This window comes from Ornithorhynchus anatinus, chromosome 11 (genome assembly GCF_004115215.2).
Source record: "Ornithorhynchus anatinus isolate Pmale09 chromosome 11, mOrnAna1.pri.v4, whole genome shotgun sequence".
Classification (NCBI taxonomy): domain Eukaryota; kingdom Metazoa; phylum Chordata; class Mammalia; order Monotremata; family Ornithorhynchidae; genus Ornithorhynchus; species Ornithorhynchus anatinus.
The window spans coordinates 21,763,464-21,788,231 of NC_041738.1; the positions used below are offsets into that span (position 1 = coordinate 21,763,464).

Consider the following 24,768-nt stretch of genomic DNA (forward strand, 5'->3'; position numbering starts at 1 on the left):
GATGGGGAGATTAATCAGGGAAGGCCTCGTGGGGGAGATGTGTTTTCTGAAGGGCCTTCAAGATGGGGAGAACAGTGGTCGGCCAGATTGAAAAGGGAGGAAGTTCCAGGTAGAAGGAAGGCCATGTACAAGAGAGGCAGGTGGCAAGGGAGATGAGAACGAGGCACAGGAGTAGGTTGGCTTGAGAGGAGTGAAGTATATATGTTGGGTTGCAGTAGGAGAGGAGGGAGGATAAGGTGAAGAAGAGAGGTGACTGAGTCTTTAAGCACCTTTGTATGACTGAGTCAGAACCGTGCTAGCTTGCTCAGCCCTGCTCCCACCACAATGAGATGTTCTTGTAAGCGTTGCTCTTCATCTCATAGGTATTCATGGGTATAACAGCATTTCTGCAATTTCCCTATGAAGGAGAAACTTGGCTCACTTTACGAGAGAAAGAGAGACCTCCCTCTTCCACTGAGAGAATGGAGTTGCTCAAACAACCAGGGTTGACTCGCTGAAAACTCCAGGTGTTTCTCAGCTTTGCTCTGACTGCATCTGGCTGGAGACAGTTATACCTCCCCTGTTGGAAGGTGGTGAGGGTGGTGAAGGATGGCAAATGAAGCGGGAACCTGGACAGAGACTCCAGAGCACAATAGACTGATCTAGTCTGCCTCCCCCTGTAGACTGGAAGCTCCTTGTTGGGCAAGGACCATCTCTACTAACTCTGTTGTACTATTTCAATCAATTGTATTTATTGAGCACTTACTGTGTGCAGAGTATTGTACTAAGAGCTTTATTACTCTCCCAAGTGCTTAATACAGTGCTCTGTACATGGTAAGCACTCAAATACCTTTGATTGATTGATTGTGAGGAGCAGGGGTACAGGAAGGAGGCAGGTGACCCCAAATCGTCCACCAGCAAAACCCAACGCTTGGCAGACACACTAGGGACGAGGAAGAAGCTCCAACCCCTGACACAGAGAGCTCCGTATGGATAAGCCCACCTGGTGGAGGAGGACTGCCAGGTGCTGGAAGTCAAAGCTCCATGCAGGTGCTAGGGCCGAGCCTTAGATGAGGCTTCCATTTCACTTTCTGGGCCGAACAGCTGTATACCATTGCCGGGCCATTACTAATCAGCCACCAGAGGCAAGAGAAAAAAGAAGCCATTATCCATTTCGTCAAACGCTTTGGAGAGTTTGGGAATTAATAGATCTATGCTAATGTAAGGCATAACAATGACGGTAATAACAACAATAATCGTTTTTGTCCGAACAGCAAAAATAATATTTATATCTTTTCCTTTCTAGTTTGATGGGGGTTGGAATCACAGCTAATGCAATTGCCTGAGTGGAGCAACCCCTTTCCCCTCCCCCTCCCTCTTCCTGCCTCCAGCATAGCAGAATGGGAGGGCGTTACTATGGAAACCAGACAGGATGCACTCCCTGCTTCTGCCGCGCCCGGACCCAAATCAGGCCGAGGATGCAATGCTCATTTGTCTTGCTGGTCAAAAGCCTGACCGAACTGAGCCTTGGCTCCAATGGGTGGTTTTATCTTACAAACATGCCCCGGTTCCTCTTACGTTAATGGGTATCGGGTGATCAGTTCCCATCTTCCCAACCCAGGGATTTTTGTGCCTCCTAATGTTTCCCAACATGGTGTAGATCATCAGATGGTGAAATCACTTCCAGTCACCCCTTGGAGCTCCTGGCAGGCACCTCCCCTCCTTTATTCACACAGTGGGAAGTTTATAGTCAATATGAATTGTAATCGCTTTAAAGGGTTGAATTCTCAGCACTCTCCAGCTGTAGAACTCTCCGAGGCGAGACAAAGGGAGAGGGACAACAACACGACGTGAAGTTTTTAATTCCCTTTTGTAGCTAACTTGGGTCTTGAAAGAGAGAGAGACTGTTGCGAACTCTCCTGGCTCCCCCTCCCTCCACCTCAGACGGGTTTGCCAGCCAAGCGGAGGGAGGAGGAGGGTGTCTGTGGACCACTCTTCATTGGGCGCTGCAGACAGCTTGCATCTGAAAGGGGAAAAAGTCTCTAAGCCTAAATTTAACCATCAGATGAGGGCAGCAGCAGCAAAACATCTTGACAGCAGCATCGAGGGCCTGTGGACAGGGGCAAGCTTACATTTTAAGGTAGTTATTATTTCTTGTGGTATGACACCTCTTTATTCTGGTCTCGAAGACCAGCATTTTGCTATTCAAGCTATAAAGACAAATAGAGGTAAAGCAGGAGGAAGGACCAACTCACAGAGCTACTTGCAGCTGGGAGGAGTCACTGTGGGTACACCTAACCTTACCTACAACAGCTTTAATGAACTCAATCACCTTGCCCCCTCCTACATCTCTGGGCCTCAGTTCCTTCATCAGCAAAATGGGGATTCCATCAATCAGTAGTACTTATCGAGCATTTACTATGTGTGGAACATTGTCTTAAGCACTTGGGAGAATACGATACAACAGAATTAGAACACATGTTCCCTGCCCACAGTGAGCTTACGGTCTAGAAGGGGAGACCGACATGAATATATGCAAGTAATTGATAATATATCATTTGAAAATGTAATAATAATTATAATATTTGTTAAGTGCTTACTATGTGCCAAGCACTGTTCTAAGCCCTGGAGTAGTTACAGTGTAATCAGGCTGTCCCATGTAGGGCTCATGCTTTTAATCCCCATTTTACAGATGAGGTAACTGAGGCACAGAGAAGTTAAGTGACTTACCCAAGATCACACAGCAGACAAGTGGCAGAGCTGGGATTAGAACCTACGTCCTCTGACTCCTCAGCCCTCACTGTTTCCACTAAGCCATGCTGCTGCCACGAAAGTGCTGTGGGGTTGAGGGTGGGGTGAATAGCAAATGCCCCGAGATCACAGATCCAAATGCGTAAGACAATGCGGAGGGAGAGGAAACTCAAGAAAATACGACTTAATCGGGGAAGACCTCTTGGAGGAGATGTGACTTTAATGCTTTGAAAGAGGGGAGAATGGTGATCCGGCATGCATGGAGGGAGAGGGAGTTCCTGGTTGGGGGAGGACATGGGAAAGGAATCAGAGGAGAGACAGATGAAATCGGGGCACTGTGAGGAAGCTGGTGGTAGAGGAGTGAAGTGTGCAGGTTAGGCTGTAGTAGGAGATTAGTGAGGAGAGGTAGGATGAGGCAAGCTGATTGAATGCTTTGAGGTCCATGGTCAGAAGTTTTTGTTTTGATGCAGAGGTGGATGGGCAGCCTTTGGAGGTTCTTGAGGAGTGGGCAGACATGGACTGAACTGTTATTAGAAAAATGATCTGGGCAGCACAGTAAAGTATGGACTGAAGTGGAGATAGAAATGAGGCAAGGCGGTCAGCAAGGAGAGAGATGCAGTAGTCAAGGTGGGTTAGGATGAGTGCTTGGTTCAGAGTGGTAGCAGTTCAGATGGAGAGGAAAGGGCAGATTTTAATCAGTCATATTTGTTGAGTGCTTACTATGTGCAGAGTGCTGTACCAACCTCTTGGGAGAGTATAATGCAACACAATTTTAGCAATATTGAGAAGGTAGAACCGACTGAATTTGGTGACAGATTGAATATGTGGGTGGAATGAGAGTGATGAGTTGAGGACAATGCCAAGGTTATGGGCTTGTGAGAGACAAAGGGTGGTGGTGGTGTCTACAGTGATGGAAAAAAACAGGGAGAGGACAGGGTTCAGGTGGGAAGATAAGGAGTTCTGTTTTGGACATGTTTAATTTACTCCGGGGGTGGGGAAGGCATCACAGACTAAGGATCAATAAAGGAGCACCTTAAAACCTATAGCGGGAAGTTTCTGTTGATGTGGGGAGAGATGAGCAACCACTGGAGGTTTTTGAGGAGTTGGGAGACACGCACAAAGCAATTTTTAGAAAAAATGATCGCAGCAGCAAAGCGAAGTATGGCCTGGAGAGGCGAGGGACCTGAGGATTGATACTGCTAACAGGATGGTCGTGGGAGTCCAAGTGCTGTCTCTGTCCTGGTCTGAGTCAGAGTTGGGGAAGGATAGAGTTGCAGGGGCTGCCATATGCCGATTTCAAAACTGCCTCCTCATCGAGGTCTTCTTAGATTTAGCCCTCCTGGCTCTCATCACTACCCAACTAAGCCTCTCTAAAAGGAGGCAGGCTCCATTTTGCATTTTCTTATTCAGTGTGGGGCCCTGGGCTCCACACATGGGTGCTCCTTAAATGCTACTGGAGGGATGCCACGGCTTAAATGAGTCCAGGATAAGTCCAGTTTGAGGTGAGCTACACAAAGAGAAAAGCAGGATAACACGGCTAAACAAGGGACCTCTTCTTGTTTAAGGATCCATTCCTGGAGGCCTGCTCCTGCCCTCAAGATGTGCAGAGCAGCTCTGAACAGTCACAGGTGAAGGATTTTCCGTGTTGGGTGACTGCACGTGGTTCCTGAGAGACACTAGACTGGAACAACCCTCTTGAGGCCAGAGAGATTTTCCTCCACTCCCAAAGCTTCTGGGCTTGGAGAATGGTGACCTGTTTGAGGTGCAGGGAGTGGATTGAAATGAAATCTCTGAATAAGGAGAACAGGAGTGAGGGAGGAGAGGGTATGTGTGGGATCTCAGCTCTTCAGTCTTCCTTTCCCCCAGCCCTGCTGCAGCAACCCCTCAGTGTCCAACCTGCTTCAGTGAAGCGTGTCAAGCACCACAAAGACACACAGGAAGGTTGAATAGAGTCCAATAATGAAAAGCATACCCTGGGATCTGATTATTTCTTTCCATGTCTAAAATTGCAAAGGTGTAGAACAACTTAATAATAACAATCAAAGCAGAAGACATAGCATTTTGGGAAGGAATGATAGTATTCAAAGTAAAAAAAGAAAAAAACCAACCCCCACCCCCACCTCCAAAAAAAGCCAGTCAAAGAGGAACGGAATCAATTTGAAAAGAGTAGGACAGAGGGAAAGAGAAGGGGCTGGTGGTCACCATCAAAAACCTGTGGACCAGATCAGGGATGGGAAATCTGACATAGTGATTCCATCTGCCTGAGAGAGTAAGAAAGAACTGAAGGTTTTGCTTGTTAAACACACTGACTTGTCCAGTAGATTTTTATTTATCATTATCATGGTTATGATTGCATTTACTCAGCCCTGTGTGTGAAGCAGTTGACTGAGCACAGAGGGGGATACTAGGTAAATGATTCAGACATAGTCTCTATCCCACCAAGTACTCACAATCTAAAGCGAAGAGAGTGCAAGTTGGGAAATTTACCGTAAAGAACACGGGACAGGGTGTCAGGTGATGTAATCGATCAACCAGTAAATCACTCAGTGGTATTTATTGAGGGCTTGCTGTGTGCAGAACACTGTACTTCCACTTGGGAGACTACAATGGCCAAAATAGACATGATCCCTGTTCTCAGGAGCTTACAACCTTGTTGGGGGTGACAGACTTTAAAATAAATTACAGGTAGAGGAAGCAGTGGAATAAAGGGTACGTATATAAGTGCTGGGGATACGAGGGTGGGGTGAGTACCTAAGTGTTTAGTGGGGAGGGCTAAGTTCATAGGTGACACAGTAAGGAGGAAAAATAGGGGAGAAAGAGAGAAAAATGAGAGATTAATCAGGGCAGACTTCCTGGAGGAGATATGATTTTAGTTGGGCTTTGAAGATGGTAGTTTGTTGGATATGAAGGCAGGAGGGAGGGAATGAGCAAAAGGTCAGTCATGAGAGAAGCAAGAAAGAGCCACAGGGGTAAGTAGGGGGTAGAGAACTGATTGAGCACCTTAAAACCTATAGCGAGAAGTTTCTGTTGATGTGGAGAGAGATGAGCAACCACTGGAGGTTTTTGAGGAGTTGGGAGACACGCACACAGCAATTTTTAGAAAAAATGATCTCAGCAGCAAAGCGAAGTATGGTCTGGAGAGGGGAGGGACTGGAGGCAGGGAGCTCAAAGAGATGGCTGGGTTATGAACCCAGCTCTGTCACTGGCTGGCTGTGTACCCTTGGGCAAGTCACTTAGTCTCTTTGTTCCCTAGTTCCCAAATCTATAGAATGGGACTAAACAGGAGATGTGAAAATTCCTGGAAATATATCGGATGGAGAATCAGGAGACTTGAATTCTAGTTCTAGCACAACTCCTCCAAAAGTTCTCCCCTGACTAACCCTTCATTTCCTCTTCTCCCACTCCCTTCTACATTGCCCTTACACATGGATTTGCTCTCTTGATTTAACTCTCTCTCAGTCCTACACCACCTGTGTACATATTGGTCATTTATTTATTCATTTTATTGTCTGGTAAACCCCTCTAGATTGCAAGCTCAGTGGGGGCAGGGAAAGTGTCTACCATCTCTATTATGTTGTATTCCCCCAAGCACTTATTACGGTGCTCTGAACACAGTAAGTACTCAATAAGTGAGATTGATTGATGGATTGATTAATTGAGAGTTCCTGCTCTACCACTACCCTGAAGAGTGACCTTGGGCAAGTCACTTAACCTCTTTGTCCCTCAGTTACATCATCTATACAAGGAGGATAAGATACCTGCTATCATGGATTTTAAGCACCATGTTCAAATTGTGTTTGATTTATTCTCAGTGCTTATCCCAGTCCTTGGCACATAATGAGTATATAACAGATGCCAGTTCATTTATTATACTGTGCCATCAATTATTAAATCTGGGAGAACAGATCCAAAGAAAACAGTATGAATTACCAACCACAATAAAAGCAGATTGAAAATTTTAAGATTAAACAGTTCTTAGAGAGGAAAATCCTTAGACTCCTCCCTACCCCAGGCTACTGAACTACCGTGACCTCGGTATTTATTAATTTTGATCTTTTACTATATGCTAGGCACTGTATTAAGTGTTGGGGTAGCTATAAAGTAATCAGGTTGCACAAAGTCCCTGCCCCACATGGGTCTCACAATCTTAATTCCCATTTTACAGGTGAGGTAACTGAAGCCCAGAAAAGTTAAATGACTTGCCAAAGTCACACAGCAGACAAGTGGCAGAATCAGGATTAGAACACAGGTTCCCTGACTGCCAGTCTTGTGCTTTTTCCACTGGGCCATGTTGCTTGTCACGGGTTTCAGGTGGAAGTGGAAAGACTGCTCTGGCCATGGAATGGCTACTGAAAGGCCCCAGACCTCATGATGGTGAGGCAGTATGGGTCCCAGCTTCAGGCACCAAGTAATCAATCAATAGTATTTATTCTTTCATTCATTCAATCATATTTACTGAGTGCTTACTGTGTGCACAGTAATGTATGAAGCTCTTGGGTGAGTACAATAGAGTAATGAACAGACATATTCCCTGCCCAAAACAAGCTTACAGTCTTGAGCGGGAGGGACAGATTTAATATAAATAAATAAATGAGAGATATGTACATAAGTGCTGTGGGACTGCGAGGCAGGAAGAACTAAGGGAGCAAGTCAGGGTAATACAGAAGGGAGTGGGAGAAGAGGAAAGGGGTGCTTAGTCGGGGAAGGCCTCTTGGAGATGTGCCTTCAAAAAAGCTTGGAAGGTGGGGGAAAGTAATTGTCTGACAGATTTGAAGAGGGAGGGCATTCCAGGTGAGTGGTAGAACGAGGGAGAGGGGTCGGCGGCGAGATAGATGGTATTGAGGCACAGTGAGAAGGTTAGCATTAGAGAAGCAAAGTGTGTGGGCTGGGCTGTAGTAGGAGTGTAGTGAGGTGAGGTAGGAGGGGGCAAGGTGAGTGCTTAGCGAAAGCTTATTACTAATAATTATGGTATTTGGTAAGCACTTACTGTGTTATCAGGCACTGTACTAAGCGCCGAGGTGGATACAAGCAAATTAATAATAATAATAATAATGTTGGTATTTGTTAAGTGCTTACTATGTGCCGAGCACTGTTCTAAGCACTGGGGTAGACACAGGGGAATCAGGTTGTCCCGGGTGGGGTTCACAGTCTTAATCCCCATTTGACAGATGAGGTAACTGAGGCACCGAGAAGTTAAGTGACTTGCCCAAAGTCACACAGCTGACAAGTGGCCAAGCCAGGATTCGAACCCATGATCTCTGACTCCAAAGCCCATGCTCTTTCCACTGAGCCATGCTGCTTCTCAATTGGGTTGGACACAGTCACTGTCCCATGTGGGGCTCACACTCTCACTCCCCATTTTCCAGATGAGGTAACAGAGGCACAAGAACGTTTAGAGACTTGCCCAAGGTGACACAGTGGACAAATGGCAGAGCTGGAATTAGAACCCTTGACCTTCTGAATCCCAGACCCATGCTCTATCACACATGGTGCACAGTAATATACTAAAGGACAATATGATGGAGTCAGTAGGCATGATCCCTGCCCTCAATATCACCATGGTCTAGTGTATGGATCCCGGGCCTGGGGGTCAGAAAATCATGGGTTCTACTCCCACCTCCACCACTGGTCTGTTGTGTGACCTTGGGCAAGTCACTTTGCTTCTCTGGACCTCAGTTTCCTCATCTGTAAAATGGCAATTAAGACTGTGAGCCCCACCTGGGACAACAAATTATCTACTTCAGTGCTTAGAAGAGTGCTTGGCACATAGTAAGTGCTTAACAAATACCAAAATTATTATCATTATTATTATTTGGTAGTGTATTCTCTGATGCATTCGGTAGAGTAGTGCTCTGCATGCAGTAAAGGCTCAGTAAATACTATTGATGATGAAAGTACCAAGAAGAGTCAGAGTCTGACTTTAAGTGGGTGTGGTATGGAGAAGAATACACCACAGACTGGCTGGTTTAGATTTCCCGGGCACACTTGAGATGCTTCACTCTTTGCAGAAGATACATCATTGTATCCTTGGTCTTCCTCCTCTAGACTGTGAGCTTATTATGGGCAAGGAACATGTCTTTGAACTGTGTTGTATTCTACTCTGCCAATTGCTTAGTACAGTGTTCTGCACTTGGTAAGTGCTCAATAAATAATAATTATTATATTAATAATTATGGTATTTGTTAAGCGCTTACTATGTGCCAAGCACCGTTCTAAGCGCTGGGGTGGATACAAGGCTATTAGGTTGTCCCACGTGGGGCTCACAGTTTTAATCCACATTTTACAAATGAGGTAACTGAGGCACAGAGAAGTAAAGTAACTTGCCCAAAGTCACACAGCTGGCAAGTGGATGAGTTGGGATTAGAACCTACTACCTCTGACTCCCAAGTCCATGCCCTTTCCGCTAAGCCATGCTGATTCTGATTGATTGATTGGTTGATCCTTACCCTGTTGGGGCTGACATCCTAATGAAATAAAACCAGTGAATCACCTGTAATCTCTTGCTAAAGCTGGTCTCCATATCTCAGATTTTAACCCTACAGAAGTATAACAGTGAAAAGACTCAACTACAAAGGTAGATTTACATGAGAACAGTTTATAAAGAATAAAAACATTAAAGGAGTGAAAAGGTAAAGGGAAATTGAAAATAACTGTGATATAATATCTGTGCAGCCCAGAGTGTTTCAATAAGAATAAGAAATTTATTATATTTATATAATTACAATTGTGGAATGTTTAAGTGTTTACTCCATATCAATCAATCATATTTATTGAGTGCTTACTATGTGCAAAGCACTGTTAAATATGAGTTGGTAGTCACGTTACCTGCCCACGACACTGTACTAAATGTTAGGATAGATACAAGATAATCAGAACAGATGCAGTTCTTATCCTTTATAAGGCTTACAGTCAATGGCAAAGCCAGAGGGATTGTGGGTGAAATGTGAAATTGCTGTGTTGTATTTATTCTTATGTGGTCTTTTCCTATTAAAATCAATCATTGTCCCATATGTGCTGACTTTTATTTACATAAATCTTCATGAATTTGTGCACTGATGGCAGGAAAAAAGAACTCGGTGGAGGAGGTAGAACAAATCTCTGATTTTTCCATCGAAACAATTGTTCTCAAATGCCAATTTTGCTAATAACAAGTTCTCACAAGGATCTCTCTATAAACATTAGGCTGTATACATATTACTTGCTTATGTTTTCTCAATTTAGCCAGTATAACATTAAACAGTAAGAGTCGCTGAGTGTATAACAACAGAAGAATGAGTAGGGAGAGACGAGGGTTCTGGAAAGGATGCCTGAATTCTGCACACAATCACTTCTCCCGTTCATAATGCATGTTTTCCAATATGCAATTTGGCTAAGATGTGATTAGGTAATCAGGGAACAATCTTCCAACAACATGAGCCTATTTGGATGCTGCATGTTGTATTGTCACCAAAAAAACTGTCTTTGTGCATGTGTTAGATGTCAGACTGAGGGCCATTAGAATGGAACCTCCCTGAAGACAGGGAATATATCACTTGCTTTTTTGTACTTCCCAAGTGTTTTATGTTGTGCATTGTACACAGGTGGCCCCCAGTGAATATTATTATTACTGGTACCCTGACAGTAAGTGCTTAATAAATACCATCATTATTATTATCATTATTACTACTGGGACTATTACGACAGCTACTACTATGAGGCTAATATTATGACCACTAATACTACTCTTACTATTACTACTGCTGCTGCTACATTCCAAGCACTTAGTACAGTGTTCCACACATAGTAAGCATGCAATAAATTCTATTGAATAAATGAATGAATAATAAAGTGGTGAATTTTCCTCAGTGTGAGGTATCACAAGAACACAACCCTTGCATTACATGAGAGCCGGAGGTATGTTCAAATCTCAGCATTTCTCAAGGATGTTTAAATGATGATGCACAATCACAATCTGGATCTATTGGTCATCACTTGTATCCTTTCTTTCTAGGCTCAGTCTTAAGTCAAAATCACCCCCAACTGAACTTACTTATTTTCACCTTAGCCCTTTTAAGCTTTTTGTTCTTATTTTGAATCTGGAAGTTGTAGTTCAGCGACATGAACCCAAATCAGGGCATGAAGATTAAACCTTTAAAACTCCTTCTTACTCAGATGAATTTCCCCCTATTTTAGAGGAACTCTAGGGTTTTAAGAGAATTACATAGTTAACCAAAGACATATATAAACCTATCTTCATTGGCTGCTGCGTTCTCTACCCTGGCTTGTATTTCTGTATTTAAACCATTTGCTTAATGAGTTTCTCAATTGCTTTTCCCCATATTTGGGGCTGTAACTTAGGTTTATCTTTATCAAAATAAATTGCTTTCTCTGTGTATGTTGGATCTAATAACACAGGCTCTGGTGCTATTTTGGACAGGAGGTATGCCACTTTCCATTATGATGCAATTATTTTTTCCCCCACCATCAATGACCACTGTAATATCTTTTGCAATAGCAATTACTTGTCCCTCCAAGGATGGCTACATCTGGTGCAGGCGGAATTTTAATGGAGCACCTTTTGTTAATTAGGGAACGGAGAAAACTGTTGAAGAACCTTTGAAAGTCCTTCCACTTTCCAAACCAAATTTGCAATAGGGATGTTCTGAGGATTTAATGCCCTTAGCGTCTCACTTTTGTGCTTTTTTTTTTTGCCACTCCCACTGCCCCATGTGGGAGTGAGATCTAAGACCAGGCACATCAATGTACCCACCCTTCTGCCTCTGAAGAGGGTTATTTTCTGCATCATCACATTTAGTACCCATGCCATGAAATGTAGCCAATGGGCACTCAGTGAATATTACTATCATTACTAGTACCCATTTCTAATTGTTGTATGTCACCCTAATCTGATTCCTGTGGTATTCATGGGGTCTTGGACAACGACATCAATTCTGTGGGCAGAACCCTGGGCTAGGCACTGTGGAGAGTATCAGAGGTAGAACAAGGCATGGTTTCTGTCCTTGTGAAGCTTCTAGACTGAGCAAGTTAAGTAGGGATTGTATGGAGAATGGAGGTCCATACCCTCCGTAAAGCAGGGTCACAGAAGGAAGGGTTGTGGCTTAGAGGAAAAAGCCTGGTCCTGGGAGTCAGAAGTCCTGGGATCTAATCTGAGTTCTTCTAGGAGACCTTGAGCAAACCGCTTAACTTCTCTGAGCTTCAATTTCCTCATCTGTAAAATGGGGATTCAATACTGGTTCTTCTTCTCTTCTAGACAGTGAGCTCCATGTGGGACAGGGACTGTGTCTGACCTAATTATTTTGAATCTACCCCAGTACTTAGTATAGTGCTTGGCACATTATAAGTGCTTACAAAGTACCACAATTCTTCTTCAGTATCTCCTCCTCCTCCATCTCTTTCTCCTCCTCCTCCTCTACCTCCTTTTCCTTCTTCTCCCTATTATTATAACCTATGGTCACAGAGCTTCATCCCTACAGTGCTAATGAAAGCAGAAAGAGGATAACCAAAGTATTTAACAAGAAAACAGGAGCCTCCATATCCATATAGTCTGAGTTTCAGTTGAGAGTTTGACGACAAAAAGCAGTTACAATCAGAAAACTTGTTCAGAGTTGTCTTCTCAGGCAAGACTGAGGGAATAAAGCTAGGAAGAGCAGAGCTAAGAAATGGTAGTCCCAAAGACTCAAAGTCATGATATCCTGAAGGAAAATAATTGAGAGCACAGGTGTGAAAGGGCCACAGTCTTTTGGATCCCATGCTTGTGCTTCCAATAAGAGTGTTAGAAGTTTAATTCGGAGGGGGAGGAGTGATCACTTAATGGGGCGTTGGGGCTGGCATATAGTAACTCAACAAACCATCCCTGGTTTATGCTATGCCTGGCTGGAACACCTGCCCATTGACAGAGTGAGGACTCACAGAAAAGTAACAGCCGAGGCTGCCTGGCTGGGTGATCTGATATGTGTCTGTGCACCCAGATGGACCAAACTACAGATGCCAAAAAGTCTATTAAAGTTGGATAAAGTTCTTGGACAAATGACATAGGTTTGATGCCGTCTCTGAAATCTTTAAGATTTACAGCACCTCCCCTCTTGGTCTAGAGACGGTCTTACACTCGTACTTAGGAGTAGCTTTGGCTTATTTTCTTTCTTCTGAGAGAAAAAAAGAGAATGAAATGAATCTTTCTTCCCCAGCCAACCAGAACAAACTCTGATGGTGTCTGCCCAGCAGAATCAATCAATCAGTGGTATTTGTTGTGTGTTTATTGTGAGCAAAACACTGAACTAAATACTTGTGAGCGTACAATACAATGAAGTTAGTAGACACGATCCTTTCCTACAATGACGAAGCAGTGTGGCCTGGTAAAGCAAGGGCTGGTAATCAGAAGAACCTGAGTTCTAATGCTGGATCAGCCACTTGTTTGCTGTGTGACCTTGGACAAGTCACTTCACTTCTCTGTGCCTCAGTTACCTCATCTATAAAATGGGGATTAAGACTGTGAGCCCCATATGGGACAGGGACTGTGTCCAACCCAATTTGCCTGTATCCATCCCAACACTTAGTACAAAGCTTAGCACAAAACAGCATGGCTCAGTGGAAAGAATCTGGGCTTGGGAGTCAGAGGTTGTTGGTTCTACTCCTGCCTCCACCACTTGTCTATGTGACTTTGGGCAAGTCACTTAACTTCTCTGTACCTCAGTTACCTCATCTGTAAAATGGGGATTAAGACTGTGAGGTGCACATGGGATAACCTGATTACCTTGTATCTCCCCCAGAGCTTAGAACAGTGCTTGGCACATATTAAGTGCTTAAATACCATCATTATTATTAACAAATACCACACATTATTATTATTATTATTCTCTGTGTCTCAGATTTCGAGCCCTACGTGGGACAGAGACTGTATCCAACTTGATCAATTTGCATCTATCCCATTGCTTAGTAGAGTGACTGGCACATAGTAAATGCTAAACAAGTAACATAAAAAACAAACAAAAATGAGCTAACAGTGAACGCTGGGAGAAAGTCATTGTGTGGTCAGTGTCAGCCAGCCCATGTCCCATGTGGAGCTTCATCCTCAAATTTCTCATGCTATTAAGAGGTAAGGAAAAGTTGAGTTCAGAAATCTTCATTCAGGCAGCGATACTAGGAGAGACTTTTCTTGAGGTTGGATTAATCACAGGATAAGTGGACCAATAAGGAAGTCACTCAGGAGCTGTCAGTGGGAGTTGACCGGAGTTACTGTGGAAAAGATTTATTTCAGTATGCCCTTGCTGGGTGGCTTCTATTCGAGGGAAAGATTATTTTTTTAGTTCCATTTTGTCCCTCTTCCCTCCTCCCACAGTCCCCTTTTGCTGAGGAGCTTCCTCCTACCTGCCTTCCTAATGATCTTGGTGGCATCTGGGGGCCCTGACGCAGGCGCTGACAGGCTGCTCATTAGTGGCAGGGTGCTGCAGTCGGCCAAACACAGGCCACCTTTTCAGGGAACTGTCATCAGAATCATGGCGCCTGCCAACTCTGGTTGAAGTCAAACCGTGATACCTCCAGTGTCAATTAATGCTCCAGTGGGCCTTGGCCTGAGAAGGAAGTCCTCACCTGGTCTGACAAATGGAAAATGTTGGAGGCGTGGGGATGTCCAGATTGGAGACTTCTCCCATATAGAGGCACCACTTGTTCGGTTGATGTGCTTCCTCCCTGGGGCCTGTCATTCAATCATTTGTTGGTTCATTCGTTCATCTGTTCATTCAGCCAGTCATTAATTCAGTCATTCAGTCATTGAACTGATCACCTACCATATAACGATTATTATAATAGGAATTTGAAAAAGCCTAATAAAAATAAGAGATACAGTCCCTGCCTTCAAGGAGCTTGAGATCTAATACTTGGGAAAATTTATACTTCTTTCCGGTAACAGGAATAGTCAATCAAACCTCCTAATAATAATGGTGGTATTTGTTAAGCGCTTACTATGTGCAGAGCACAGTTCTAAGCACTGGGTAGACACAGGGGAATCAGGTTGTCCCACGTGGGGCTCACAGTCTTAATCCCCATTTTACAGATGAGGGAACTGAGGCGCAGAGAAGTTAAGTGACTTGTCCACAGTCACACAGCTGACAAGTGGCAGAGCCGGGATTAAATAGTAAGGGAGCTTAGGGCAGAAGACAAAAGGCTCCACATTTTAGGCTGGCTTCTCACAACTGAAATGAGGAAGTTGCAAATATGGCTGTGGGGAAGAGATGCATTTTATTATGGGAAATAACATTTCTACTCCATGCCAAGGCATTTAGGACAAGGAATCCCTAGATCAAAGAACCCTCCTTTCTTTCTGCACCATATTCTCCTCCTGCCCCATCTCCCTCGGTTCTTTCCCAGGGAGAATGAGCACACTTTATTCACCTCACCCTCAGCCCCACAACACTGATGTACATATCCGTAATTTATTCATATTAATGCATTTATATGAATTTATTGATTTATTTATATTAATGTCTGTCTCCTCCGCTATATTGTAAGCTCCTAGTGGACATAGAACATGTCTACCAACTCTGCTATGCTGTATTCCCCCAAGCGCTTAATTATTCATTCATTCATTTAATCGTATTTATTGAGCACTTACTGGGTGCAAAGCACTGTACTAAGTGCTTGGAAAGTACAATTCAGCAACAAAATTACAGTACTCTGTACACAGTAAGCACTCATTAAGCAGCTTGGCTTAGTGGAAAGAGCATGGGCTTAAGAGTCAGAGGTTGTGGTTTCTAATCCAGCCTCCAGAACTTGTCTGCAGTGTGACCTTGGACAAGTCAGTTAACTTCCCTGTGCCTGTTACCTCATCTGCAAAATGAAGATTTATAGTGTGAGCCTTATGTGGTACAACCTGATCATCCCATATCTACCCCAGTGCTTAGAACAGTGGTTGGCACATAGTAAGCACTTAGCAAAACCATCGTTATTATTATTAATAGATGCAATGGATTAATTGATTGATTCATCAGGTCACCTAAAAGAAGGGGGGCGTGTCCAAAAATGGAACCAGTGATCTTTTCATCAGATCCTGACTCACTGCCTTCCTCCAAGGGGACATGGGGAGAATTTAGAAGACAGAAATCTGTAATTGGAGTAACTTCTCCTCTTACTCCCTTTACTCCTCCTTACAATAATAAAACTTTAACTTTTTTGTGTTTTTATTCTCCTCAGCATTTTCACAAGTTATCTCTTTTTTAACTCATAACCTTCCTGTGGTGTAGAAAGAAGCAGATATTATCATCTCTGTTTAGATGAAGAAATGGAGATTCACAGAGGTAAGTTGACCTGCCAATTGTCATCCAACAAGCCAGTAACAGCAGCCGGGCCCCATGTCTCGAAGGATCCCAGGTTTGTATTATTTCCAGTCAACCCTGATCAACCAATAAATCAGTGGCATTTATTGAGTTTTTACTTTGTGCAGAACTTACTTTGTGCTTGTGTGTGTAAAAAAGAGTAGGTAGACATGATCGCTGCTTTCAAGGAGAAAACCATGTTGCTCTCCTGCTCTCTTCCTCCTGACCTCCATGTAAAACCTGTCAACATTCTTATTAGAATTTAATGAATACTTAGAGTGCAGAATACTATAGCTGATGCCTAGGAGCACAAAATAACAAAAGGGAGACATGACTCTTGCCCCTCCTAAAAAAAAGAGAAGTTTTCATTCTATAATAAGGTGGTGGTGTTTAATACTTAGAAATGCACCAAGTACTGTGCTTAGTGCTGGGCTAGGTAGTCAGATAAAATGCAATCTCCATCCCACATAGGGATCAATTTAAGAGGAAGGGATAACAAGTATGTTATCCCCATTTTAAAACTGAGGAAACTGAGGCACAGAGAAGTGAATTAACTTGTCCAAGGTCATAGAGAAAGCCAAGTGGACAATCACAACTAGAGTCCAGGTCTCCTGACTCCCAATCCCCTGATCTTTACAAAAAACTACTCTGTCTTCCATCCTAGATTACACGATCTAATGCAAACACTGAGGGCCTTAGCCAAGTTGGCTAGAAGCTAAAGACACAGGCAGAAAAAGGGACGTTAGGACAGAATGAAGGTTCAGGGAGGAGTCTTGAAAGGGGGATGGGAAAACAGATCCAAAATTAAGGTGCCTGAATTACTGAAGTGAGGAAGTGGCCAGAGTCGATGGGAATTCCCTCAAGAACCTTCTTTACAATGGACTCTGGAGCCTACTGTATTCTTGGCAAAAGGAACATTTGAAAAGATTCCATTCTCCTCATGTGGATAAGGGTACAGAGACAGTAGCCTCCCTTCAGGGGGAGTTCTTGAAAGTGTTGAAAAGTTCAAAAAGAAACAAAAGTCACTGCAATCAGCCTTTCTAAGATTTGGAGGATTGAAGAAAGATACTTGCCAAAATTAGGAATTTAAAAGATTCTCAAGATTACATCTCAGGCCAGGACTTTAATAATTCAGAATTGGAATTTCAGACATCTTTGGGAGAAAGGATGAACTTACAGTCTAGAGCAGAAAGGGCTCACTAATCCAACCCCATTTTCATGTATGTGAATGGGTAATTCACCGAGAGGAGACTGTTTTATTCCTTTTTTAAAGGTGACCAGAGCCAACAGCCTGGGCTGTGACACTACGATTATACATGTGATTTACAAATATCCAGACAACATTAAAGTCAAATAACTCACGACAATCTCCCATAGGCATCTACATGGCTCCATCATCTCCAACCGAGGCTAAAGGAGTTTGGGTGGCATAGAACACACTCATAGGGAGAATGGAGAAAGTACAGTAGACTGTAGTGAAAGGAATGTGCAGAAAAGATGGGTTGAAAGAAACCAATATTCCTCAAACTAGCCTCCTAGAATATATTGTTGGTGATGACAAAAAAAAAAAAAAGAAACCAACCATGATGGAGAAAGGGGCAAAGTGGAATGATTGTAGTCAGTCCCCAAAAACAAAGAATGGAGAAGCTTCTACTGAAGCTTGAGGGGAGTATGTTCAAAATAGACAAAAATGAACACTCCACCTAGAGTGGGTGGAAAATCAAATGCTTACCAGAGGTTGTGCAGAGGCTGAAAACAGCAGGAGCTTCAGGAACTAATCAGTTGAATGAATCACAGGTATGAGGTCCATGATGGACTGCTAAAGGGAAATGTTAGGGATGTTGAAGAGCAGCACTGAGAGGCATGGAACAGGAAGTTCCAAAAATTGAGTTCTAGTCCCACACAAACTGCTTAGACAACGCACTCATGGGCCTCAAGTTTCTCATCTGTATAATGGGATGACAGTGAGCCCCATATGAGACAAGTACTGTGCTTGATCTCATAACACTGCATTTACCCCAATGTTCAACATATAGTAAGTGTTTAATAACTCCTACAATTATTGCTATTACTATTATGGCACAACCCTATTCTTGAGCCTGGAAAATAAAAGCGAACAAGTGTGGCCTAGTGGAAAGAAACGATCTGGGCATGTCACTCCCCTTCTTAAACAACTCCAGTGGTTGCCTAGCAACCTCTGCTCCAAACAAAAACTCCTCACTCTAGGCTTCAAGGCTCTACATCACCTTGCCCCTTCCTACCTCTCCTCCCTTCTCTCTTTCTACTGCCCACCCCGCACGCTCCGCTCCTCTGCCGCCCACCTCCTCACCGTCCCTCGGTCTCGCCTATCCCGCCATCGACCCCTGGGCCACATCCTCCCGCGGTCCTGGAACGCCCTCCCTCCTCACCTCCGCCAAACTGATTCTCTTCCCCTCTTCAAAACCCTACTTAAAACTCACCTCCTCCAAGATGCCTTCCCAGACTGAGCTCCTCTTCTCCCTCTACTCCCTCTACCACCCCCCCTTCACCTCTCCGCAGCTTAACCCTCTTTTCCCCCCATTTCCCTCTGCTCCTCCCCCTCTCCCTTCCCATCCCCTCAGCACTGTATTGGTCTGCTCAACTGTATATATTTTCATTACCCTATTTATTTTGTTAATGAAATGTACATTGCCTTGATTCTATTTAGTTGCCATTGTTTTTACGAGATGTTCTTCCCCTTTGACTCTATTTATTGCCATTGTTTTTCTTGTCTGTCTGTTTCCCCCGATTATTCAATAGTATTTATTGAGCGCTTACTATGTGCAGAGCACTGTACTAAGCGCTTGGGATGAACAAGTCGGCAACAGATAGAGACAGTCCCTGCCGTTTGACTAAGCGTTTCATCCCAAGCGCTTAGTACAGTGCTCTGCACATAGTAAGCGCTCAATAAATACTATTGAACGGCAGGGACTGTCTCTATCTGTTGCCGACTTGTTCATCCCAAGCGCTTAGTACAGTGCTCTGCACATAGTAAGCGCTCAATAAATACTATTGAATGAATGAACAGGCCTGGGAGTCAGAAGGATCTGTGGCCAATCCTGCCTCTGCCACTTATCTGCTGGGTGTTCTTGGACAGTCATTTAATGTATCTGTGCTTCAGTTACCTCATCTGTAAAATGGGGATTCAAACTGTGGGCCCCATGTGGGACATAGAACTTGTCCAACCTGCTTCTCTTGTATAAATGCCAGGGCTTACTACAGTGCCTGCCACAAGATAAATACTTAAATACCATTAAAAAAAAGAATCACTTTTATCCTCCAAGCATCCTGTTGGAGACAGACTATGCGGCCATCGTGACCATTGGCTCTGACCCAGGAATGCTGATATTTGTGTTCTGATCATGATGATTGCATTGATGATGATGATAATGATGTTGCAATCAGTTCTTGATTCAGGGAATGAATGGCTGTGTCAGGGCTGGTCTCCATGGAGCTATGTTAGAAATACAAATTTCCATGGCTACGTGTGTAGGGGGCATATGGTTTTTGGAATCCAACTAATCCTTAGAGACTTTGCTGAGAGGCCCCATGCCTTTTTCTTTTAGGAACTCTAATGTGTCCCTAGTCCATTTGAAATAAGCTGTCCTTTGGAAAGAGTTAATAGGGAGAGATAAACGCCAGTCAGCTTCAGGACCCCAGCCTCTGTTCACATTTGGCAGCCACCCAACGATACCTCTTATCTCCAAATAATCGGCAGCTAGGAAAAAATGAAGCCGTGAAGAGTTCAGAGGTGATTAGTTATTACTCAGCATCATTCCTCAGTTTGAATATGGGATATCGAATCTGGACAAGGGATCTGCAAAAAGCTGTTCATCTAAATTACTCAAATCCACAGGTGGAGACTGATTATCCTACTCCTCTCCCCTAGATACATCTTCTGTTTCCATAGCAGCTAAAACCTCAGTAAAATAGAAACATCTGGTCCAAGCTCAGGTAAATGTCCCCTGGGGAAATAAATCTGCTGGCTTGTAGTAAAAGGGAAAAAAACTCTCTAAAACTCAACAACATTGAAAGATGAAGGAGAGGTATAAGGGAGGGAGAGATGAAGATGGAAAAAGAGACAAAGAAAGAGAAAGAGGAGGAAAGAAAGAAGAAGGGAGGAAAGGAGGGAGAGAGGGAGTGGGAGAAAGAGAAAGAGAGACAGAATATGAATTGAATAACAATGAAAGAAATAAATGATGTGAAACAAAATAACATAATAGGGGAAGACAATGAGAAAGGAAGTGTAAATTAGAGTGATGCACGAATACAGGTAAAAGGTGGAGAGAGAGAAAAAACACATCAAAGGGGAGGCAAAAGAGAAAACATAAGGAAGAAAAAGGCAGAAGGCCAGGCAGAGGAAAGGCAGGGTTGGGCAGTCCTATCTTACTATAAATGCTGTTTGATGATGTCATACATTCTGGTAGTAACCTTGATCTCACATTATTAGATTTTTGACTACAGGGCTGAGCAAATTGTGATTTGTGCTCATGTGGTGTTCTGGGCTGCAGTACATAACTCACTTCATTTCGATGGACAGTAACACATCCATCAGGCTCCCCAGAAAGCCCTCTATTTCAGGGATGGGACTGGGACACTTCCACCCCAGTGTCTCCCTTTTCTATCTACAGCAAACGTGTTCCAATTCTGTTTCAGACTTACAAGGGGTCAAGCACCTAAACAGCTTCTAAGGTCACTCTTCGGTTTGCTGGTGCTGTAGATACATCAGAAGGGCCCCGAGTTGAATGGAGATCCAAGTTTCCGAGGCCCTGAATGCTCATACCTCCTAAGCTCCTGGCATTCAGGACTCGGATCATCCTCCAGCCCTCCACAATGTCATCAAGGAAGTAGAGGGGACTGATGGATTTAGTTGTTAACATTAGCTGTGAGCCATAGCTCTGAGGTGCAGCTGAGAATATCCCAGTTGCACTCAGCTGTTGCCAGGTAGACAATTTTTCTTTAATATCTCTATCTTCATTTTGTTCTCCCAGGTCCTTCAGTGAGACTCATTCAGCCCTTCTCCACCTTAACCAATTTTTTTTTAAAAAGCGGCCTGTTTTTAAACTGGCTTCCCATCTCCACAGCTTGGGAAAATCCACCCAGTCCTGTCTCAGTGCCCAAATCCCAAGACAGACTGTCTTTTCTTTCAATGTCCTGCCTTTAGTCTAGCAGTGGTATTTATTGAGCACTTACTGTATGCAGAGCACAGAATTAGTCCTTGGGAAATTACAGTGCAATAGAGGACACGTCCCCTGTCCTCCCCTGACCCATCCTTGATATGTCAGTCCTGCCCTTGTCAGACGCCCTCCAGACACCCAAAACAGTGGTGGAAACAGGGCCAGCAAGGTAGGAACGGAAACTAATCCCTCCCACTGCTGTTCTGATTTAGAGCCTGGACAGTGAGAGATTAGATGGGATTAGTGAGGCAGTGATGAACAAAGACCAGGATGGGGCAACAAAGTTGAATGAAAAAGGAGGATTGTCAGGTTCAGGATTCAAAGGACTGGAGGCATGGATGACTAATATGGTGGGGAAGATAGGGAGTAGGTGATGATGATTATGGTATTTGTTAAGTGCTTACTATGTTCCAAGCACTGTTCTAAGTGCTGGGGTAGACACAAGGTAATCAGGTTGTCCCACGTGGGACTCACAGTCTTCATCCCCATTTTACAGATGAGGGAACTGAGGCACAGAGAAGTTAAGTGGCTTGCCCAAAGTCACACAGCAGACAACTGGCAGAGCCGGGATTGGAAACCACATCCTCTGGCTCCCAAGCCCGGGATCTTTCCATTAAGCCACGCTGCTTCTCATAAATGTGGTAAATGTGTCTCCCCAAAGCCCCAGGACTTTTTTTTTTTTAAGTTCTGGCAGGGATGAAGATGATGATTGGGGGAGGTATTGGGAATGCGGCAGTATAATATCAAAATGATTAATTTGGTGACAGCTGGCTGCAAGAGAGAGCAAATTTCTTTTCGCCATTGACAACCATGGCTATCAAACAACTCCACCCTTCACAGTATCTTTGATGCAATTAAATAAAACCATTTAAAAATGCATATTTTCCTCATGAATCACCAGGATTGGCATCCTGAAAGACTCCAGGACTGGCAAAACAGTGATGAATTGGTATGACTAGAGGCTTTGGAAAAAAGGATTTAGGGACGCCATGATTTGCATTACAGTTTCAGGGCTAATGATGGTCAAATAAGCTTGCCAAGCCTGCACAAAACGTGATAAAAGTCGAGTACTAAGGGACACTCAGGATGTAAAAATCAGGTTATTGCTTAACTTTACTGTTCATTTTAATTATTCTAGAAATCTTCAGATTCCAGAAATTTACTCTTAAAAAGTTACAGCAAATTGCTGGTTCAGTACATTTGCCATTACATAAGTGAATTTTCCATGCTTTTTTCACAAATTGCTCACTCTTTGGCTTAGAAACCATGACTAAGATGCAGAATCCCAATGAATTTGAGAAAAATTGCACCTGGATCTGAATTACATGAAATGCAACACAAGCCACAGTTTGAAGCATGCATTTCCCATCCATCCAAGTCCCTTGCGATGGGGGCTGCAGAGACTGGCCATGAGGATATAAGTGATTAGAATGTCAAAAGGCAGGCTGATGCCCAGCCATTGGGTCCTACATTTAGAATATTCAGAGTGGATACTCAAAATCTTCGTTGGAAAAAAAAATTGAGTTTCATGTCTACCCTTGGTGGGCAAAGACCTAGTTAGTCTTAAAGAAAATGTAGCCTCTGGAATCCACCTAATGTCTTTTTTTAAAAAACCACAAACCAAAGTAGAAGAGTTCCAAGCCAATCATCTAGGGGCTTCAGATCTGAAAATCTCTTGATGTAGGATCAGTAGCTCATTTGAGATGCATCATATTATCTGGTACTCAGAATCTTTCTTCGTGTGACCTTGGGAAAGTCACTTCACTTCTCTGGGCCTCAAGTACCTCATCTGTAAAATGGGGATTGAGATTGGGAGCTCCACGTGGGACCAGACCATGTCCAACCTGATCTGATTGTAACCACCCTAGTGCTTAGTACAGTGTCTGGTGCATAGTTTAGTGCTTAACTAAAACCATGATTATCATTATTATTGGTTGAGGTTCTAGATTACAAAACATAAACAAAACCCCATGAAAACAAAGTCATGTCCTCTGGTACATGGACTTAATTTTGTAAATCCTTAAATAACTCAATGTTGATCATTCAACCATTCAAAGGCTAAGACCTCATTTAGGTCAGAGCTACATTAGCAAATTATCCAAATAACCCCGACCAAAATATTCATGAAGGTTTCAGGGGTGCATAACTGCCAGTCACATATGTTCATAGGCTTATTATGACCTATACATTTGAAACCAATGCCGTAAACTTACTACTGCTTTACAATGGCTACTTTACACTGGCTACCACTGACATAAAAGCAACCTTGACTTGTTGGATTGAAAATGAGTTCATAAATACTCAGACCTTTAAGTAGCAGGTGGGATTCTTTCACACACTTTTTTCCCCCCGGGTCATGATATGTCAGTGGTTAGTTCTCATTTCCATTAGACCAATGGATCAGAAAATGCCACCCCAATCATGATTGACATATGACATTTGCCCAATGCATTTCAATTACACTTTAGACTCCTAAGAAGACAGATATCAAGCCAGCCATCTCAATATCTAATGTGCCACCAAAATGTCACTGAAATCAACACCAGAAGGAATAGGAAAGAGAAATCTCAGACTCTGAAGCTCCAGCACTGACGGAATTAAACCAACCCAGACATCTATGTGACCCTCCACTGTTTCCATCAGCCCCCAGGAACCGAACTGCTTCTGCCCCTGCCTAATAATACTTCTCTCTCTCGGTCACATCCCCCACAAACCTGCTCTCCACACCGCTAGATACCAAAAACACAATTGTCATCCTGCAGCTGGGGTTTTCACAATTCACCCAGACAAAAAATCTTCATGAGATCCTAGCATGAAAGGAATCCAAAAGAGAAATAGAACTTATTGGTTTCTTCTAAATTCTTGTTGTGATTTCTTTTAAGTTAGCTGCATGGTTTCTTTTAGACTCACAGGATAAGCAGATGAAGTGAGCTATCTTTTAAACAAGCCTAGATTTGGTCAGAGGCTGGAGTATCATTACAAACTAACTGCTTCTGTTAACTTCTCTCCTTCCCTTTTAAGCCCCATCTACAAGATACATTCCTCCTCTCGAACTCTCCCCCACCCTTAACACTTTCTCCCTCTCTCCTCCCACCTCCACCCAGCATGTGATTCCTTTACCTTTGGGTGAGATGTGTCGCCAGGTTACTGCAGGCTCAGGTCTTCCTGTAGCTATGCAGGTGAGGCTGATATTGCTGCCTTCGTTGATGGAAACATCTGAAGAGATCTCTATAATTTTCGGAGGTACTGTACAGACAAAATGAGAGGAAGGGCAAGTGGATGATTCATTAGTAACTGTAGGAAAGCTCTCTAGAAACAATGATAGTGGTAGTATTTGTTAAGCACTTACTATATGCCAACCACTGAACTGAGCACTGAGTAGATAGGAGAAAATCAAGTCTTACACTGTCCCTGTCCCACATGGGGCTCATAGATTTAATGTGGGGGTCGGGGGAGTATCAACTGATTCATTTGGGAAGCAGAGCAGCTGAAACAGACCCTGAGTTAATGTATCTGAGGGGGATGGGTGTAGGGGT

General features: G+C 43.5%; 1 protein-coding gene and 1 long non-coding RNA gene across 6 annotated transcripts in view; both read right to left on the reverse strand.

The window, feature by feature from the left end:
* NTM (neurotrimin) overlaps positions 1–24,768 on the reverse strand; it is a 1,126,386-nt gene that overhangs the window by 157,748 nt on the left and 943,870 nt on the right. For all 5 annotated transcript variants that reach the window (XM_029075997.2, XM_029076001.2, XM_029076000.2 and 2 more), the window contains one exon: positions 24,353–24,478. In XM_029075997.2, the coding sequence (XP_028931830.1) occupies positions 24,353–24,478 (126 nt within the window). The remainder of the gene's footprint in view (positions 1–24,352; positions 24,479–24,768) is intronic.
* On the reverse strand, positions 1,826–17,958 carry LOC120638692. The gene is made up of 2 exons (XR_005660556.1): positions 17,770–17,958; positions 1,826–2,002 (listed from the first exon to the last, which is right to left on the reverse strand). It is a non-coding gene; the product is annotated as an uncharacterized LOC120638692 (long non-coding RNA).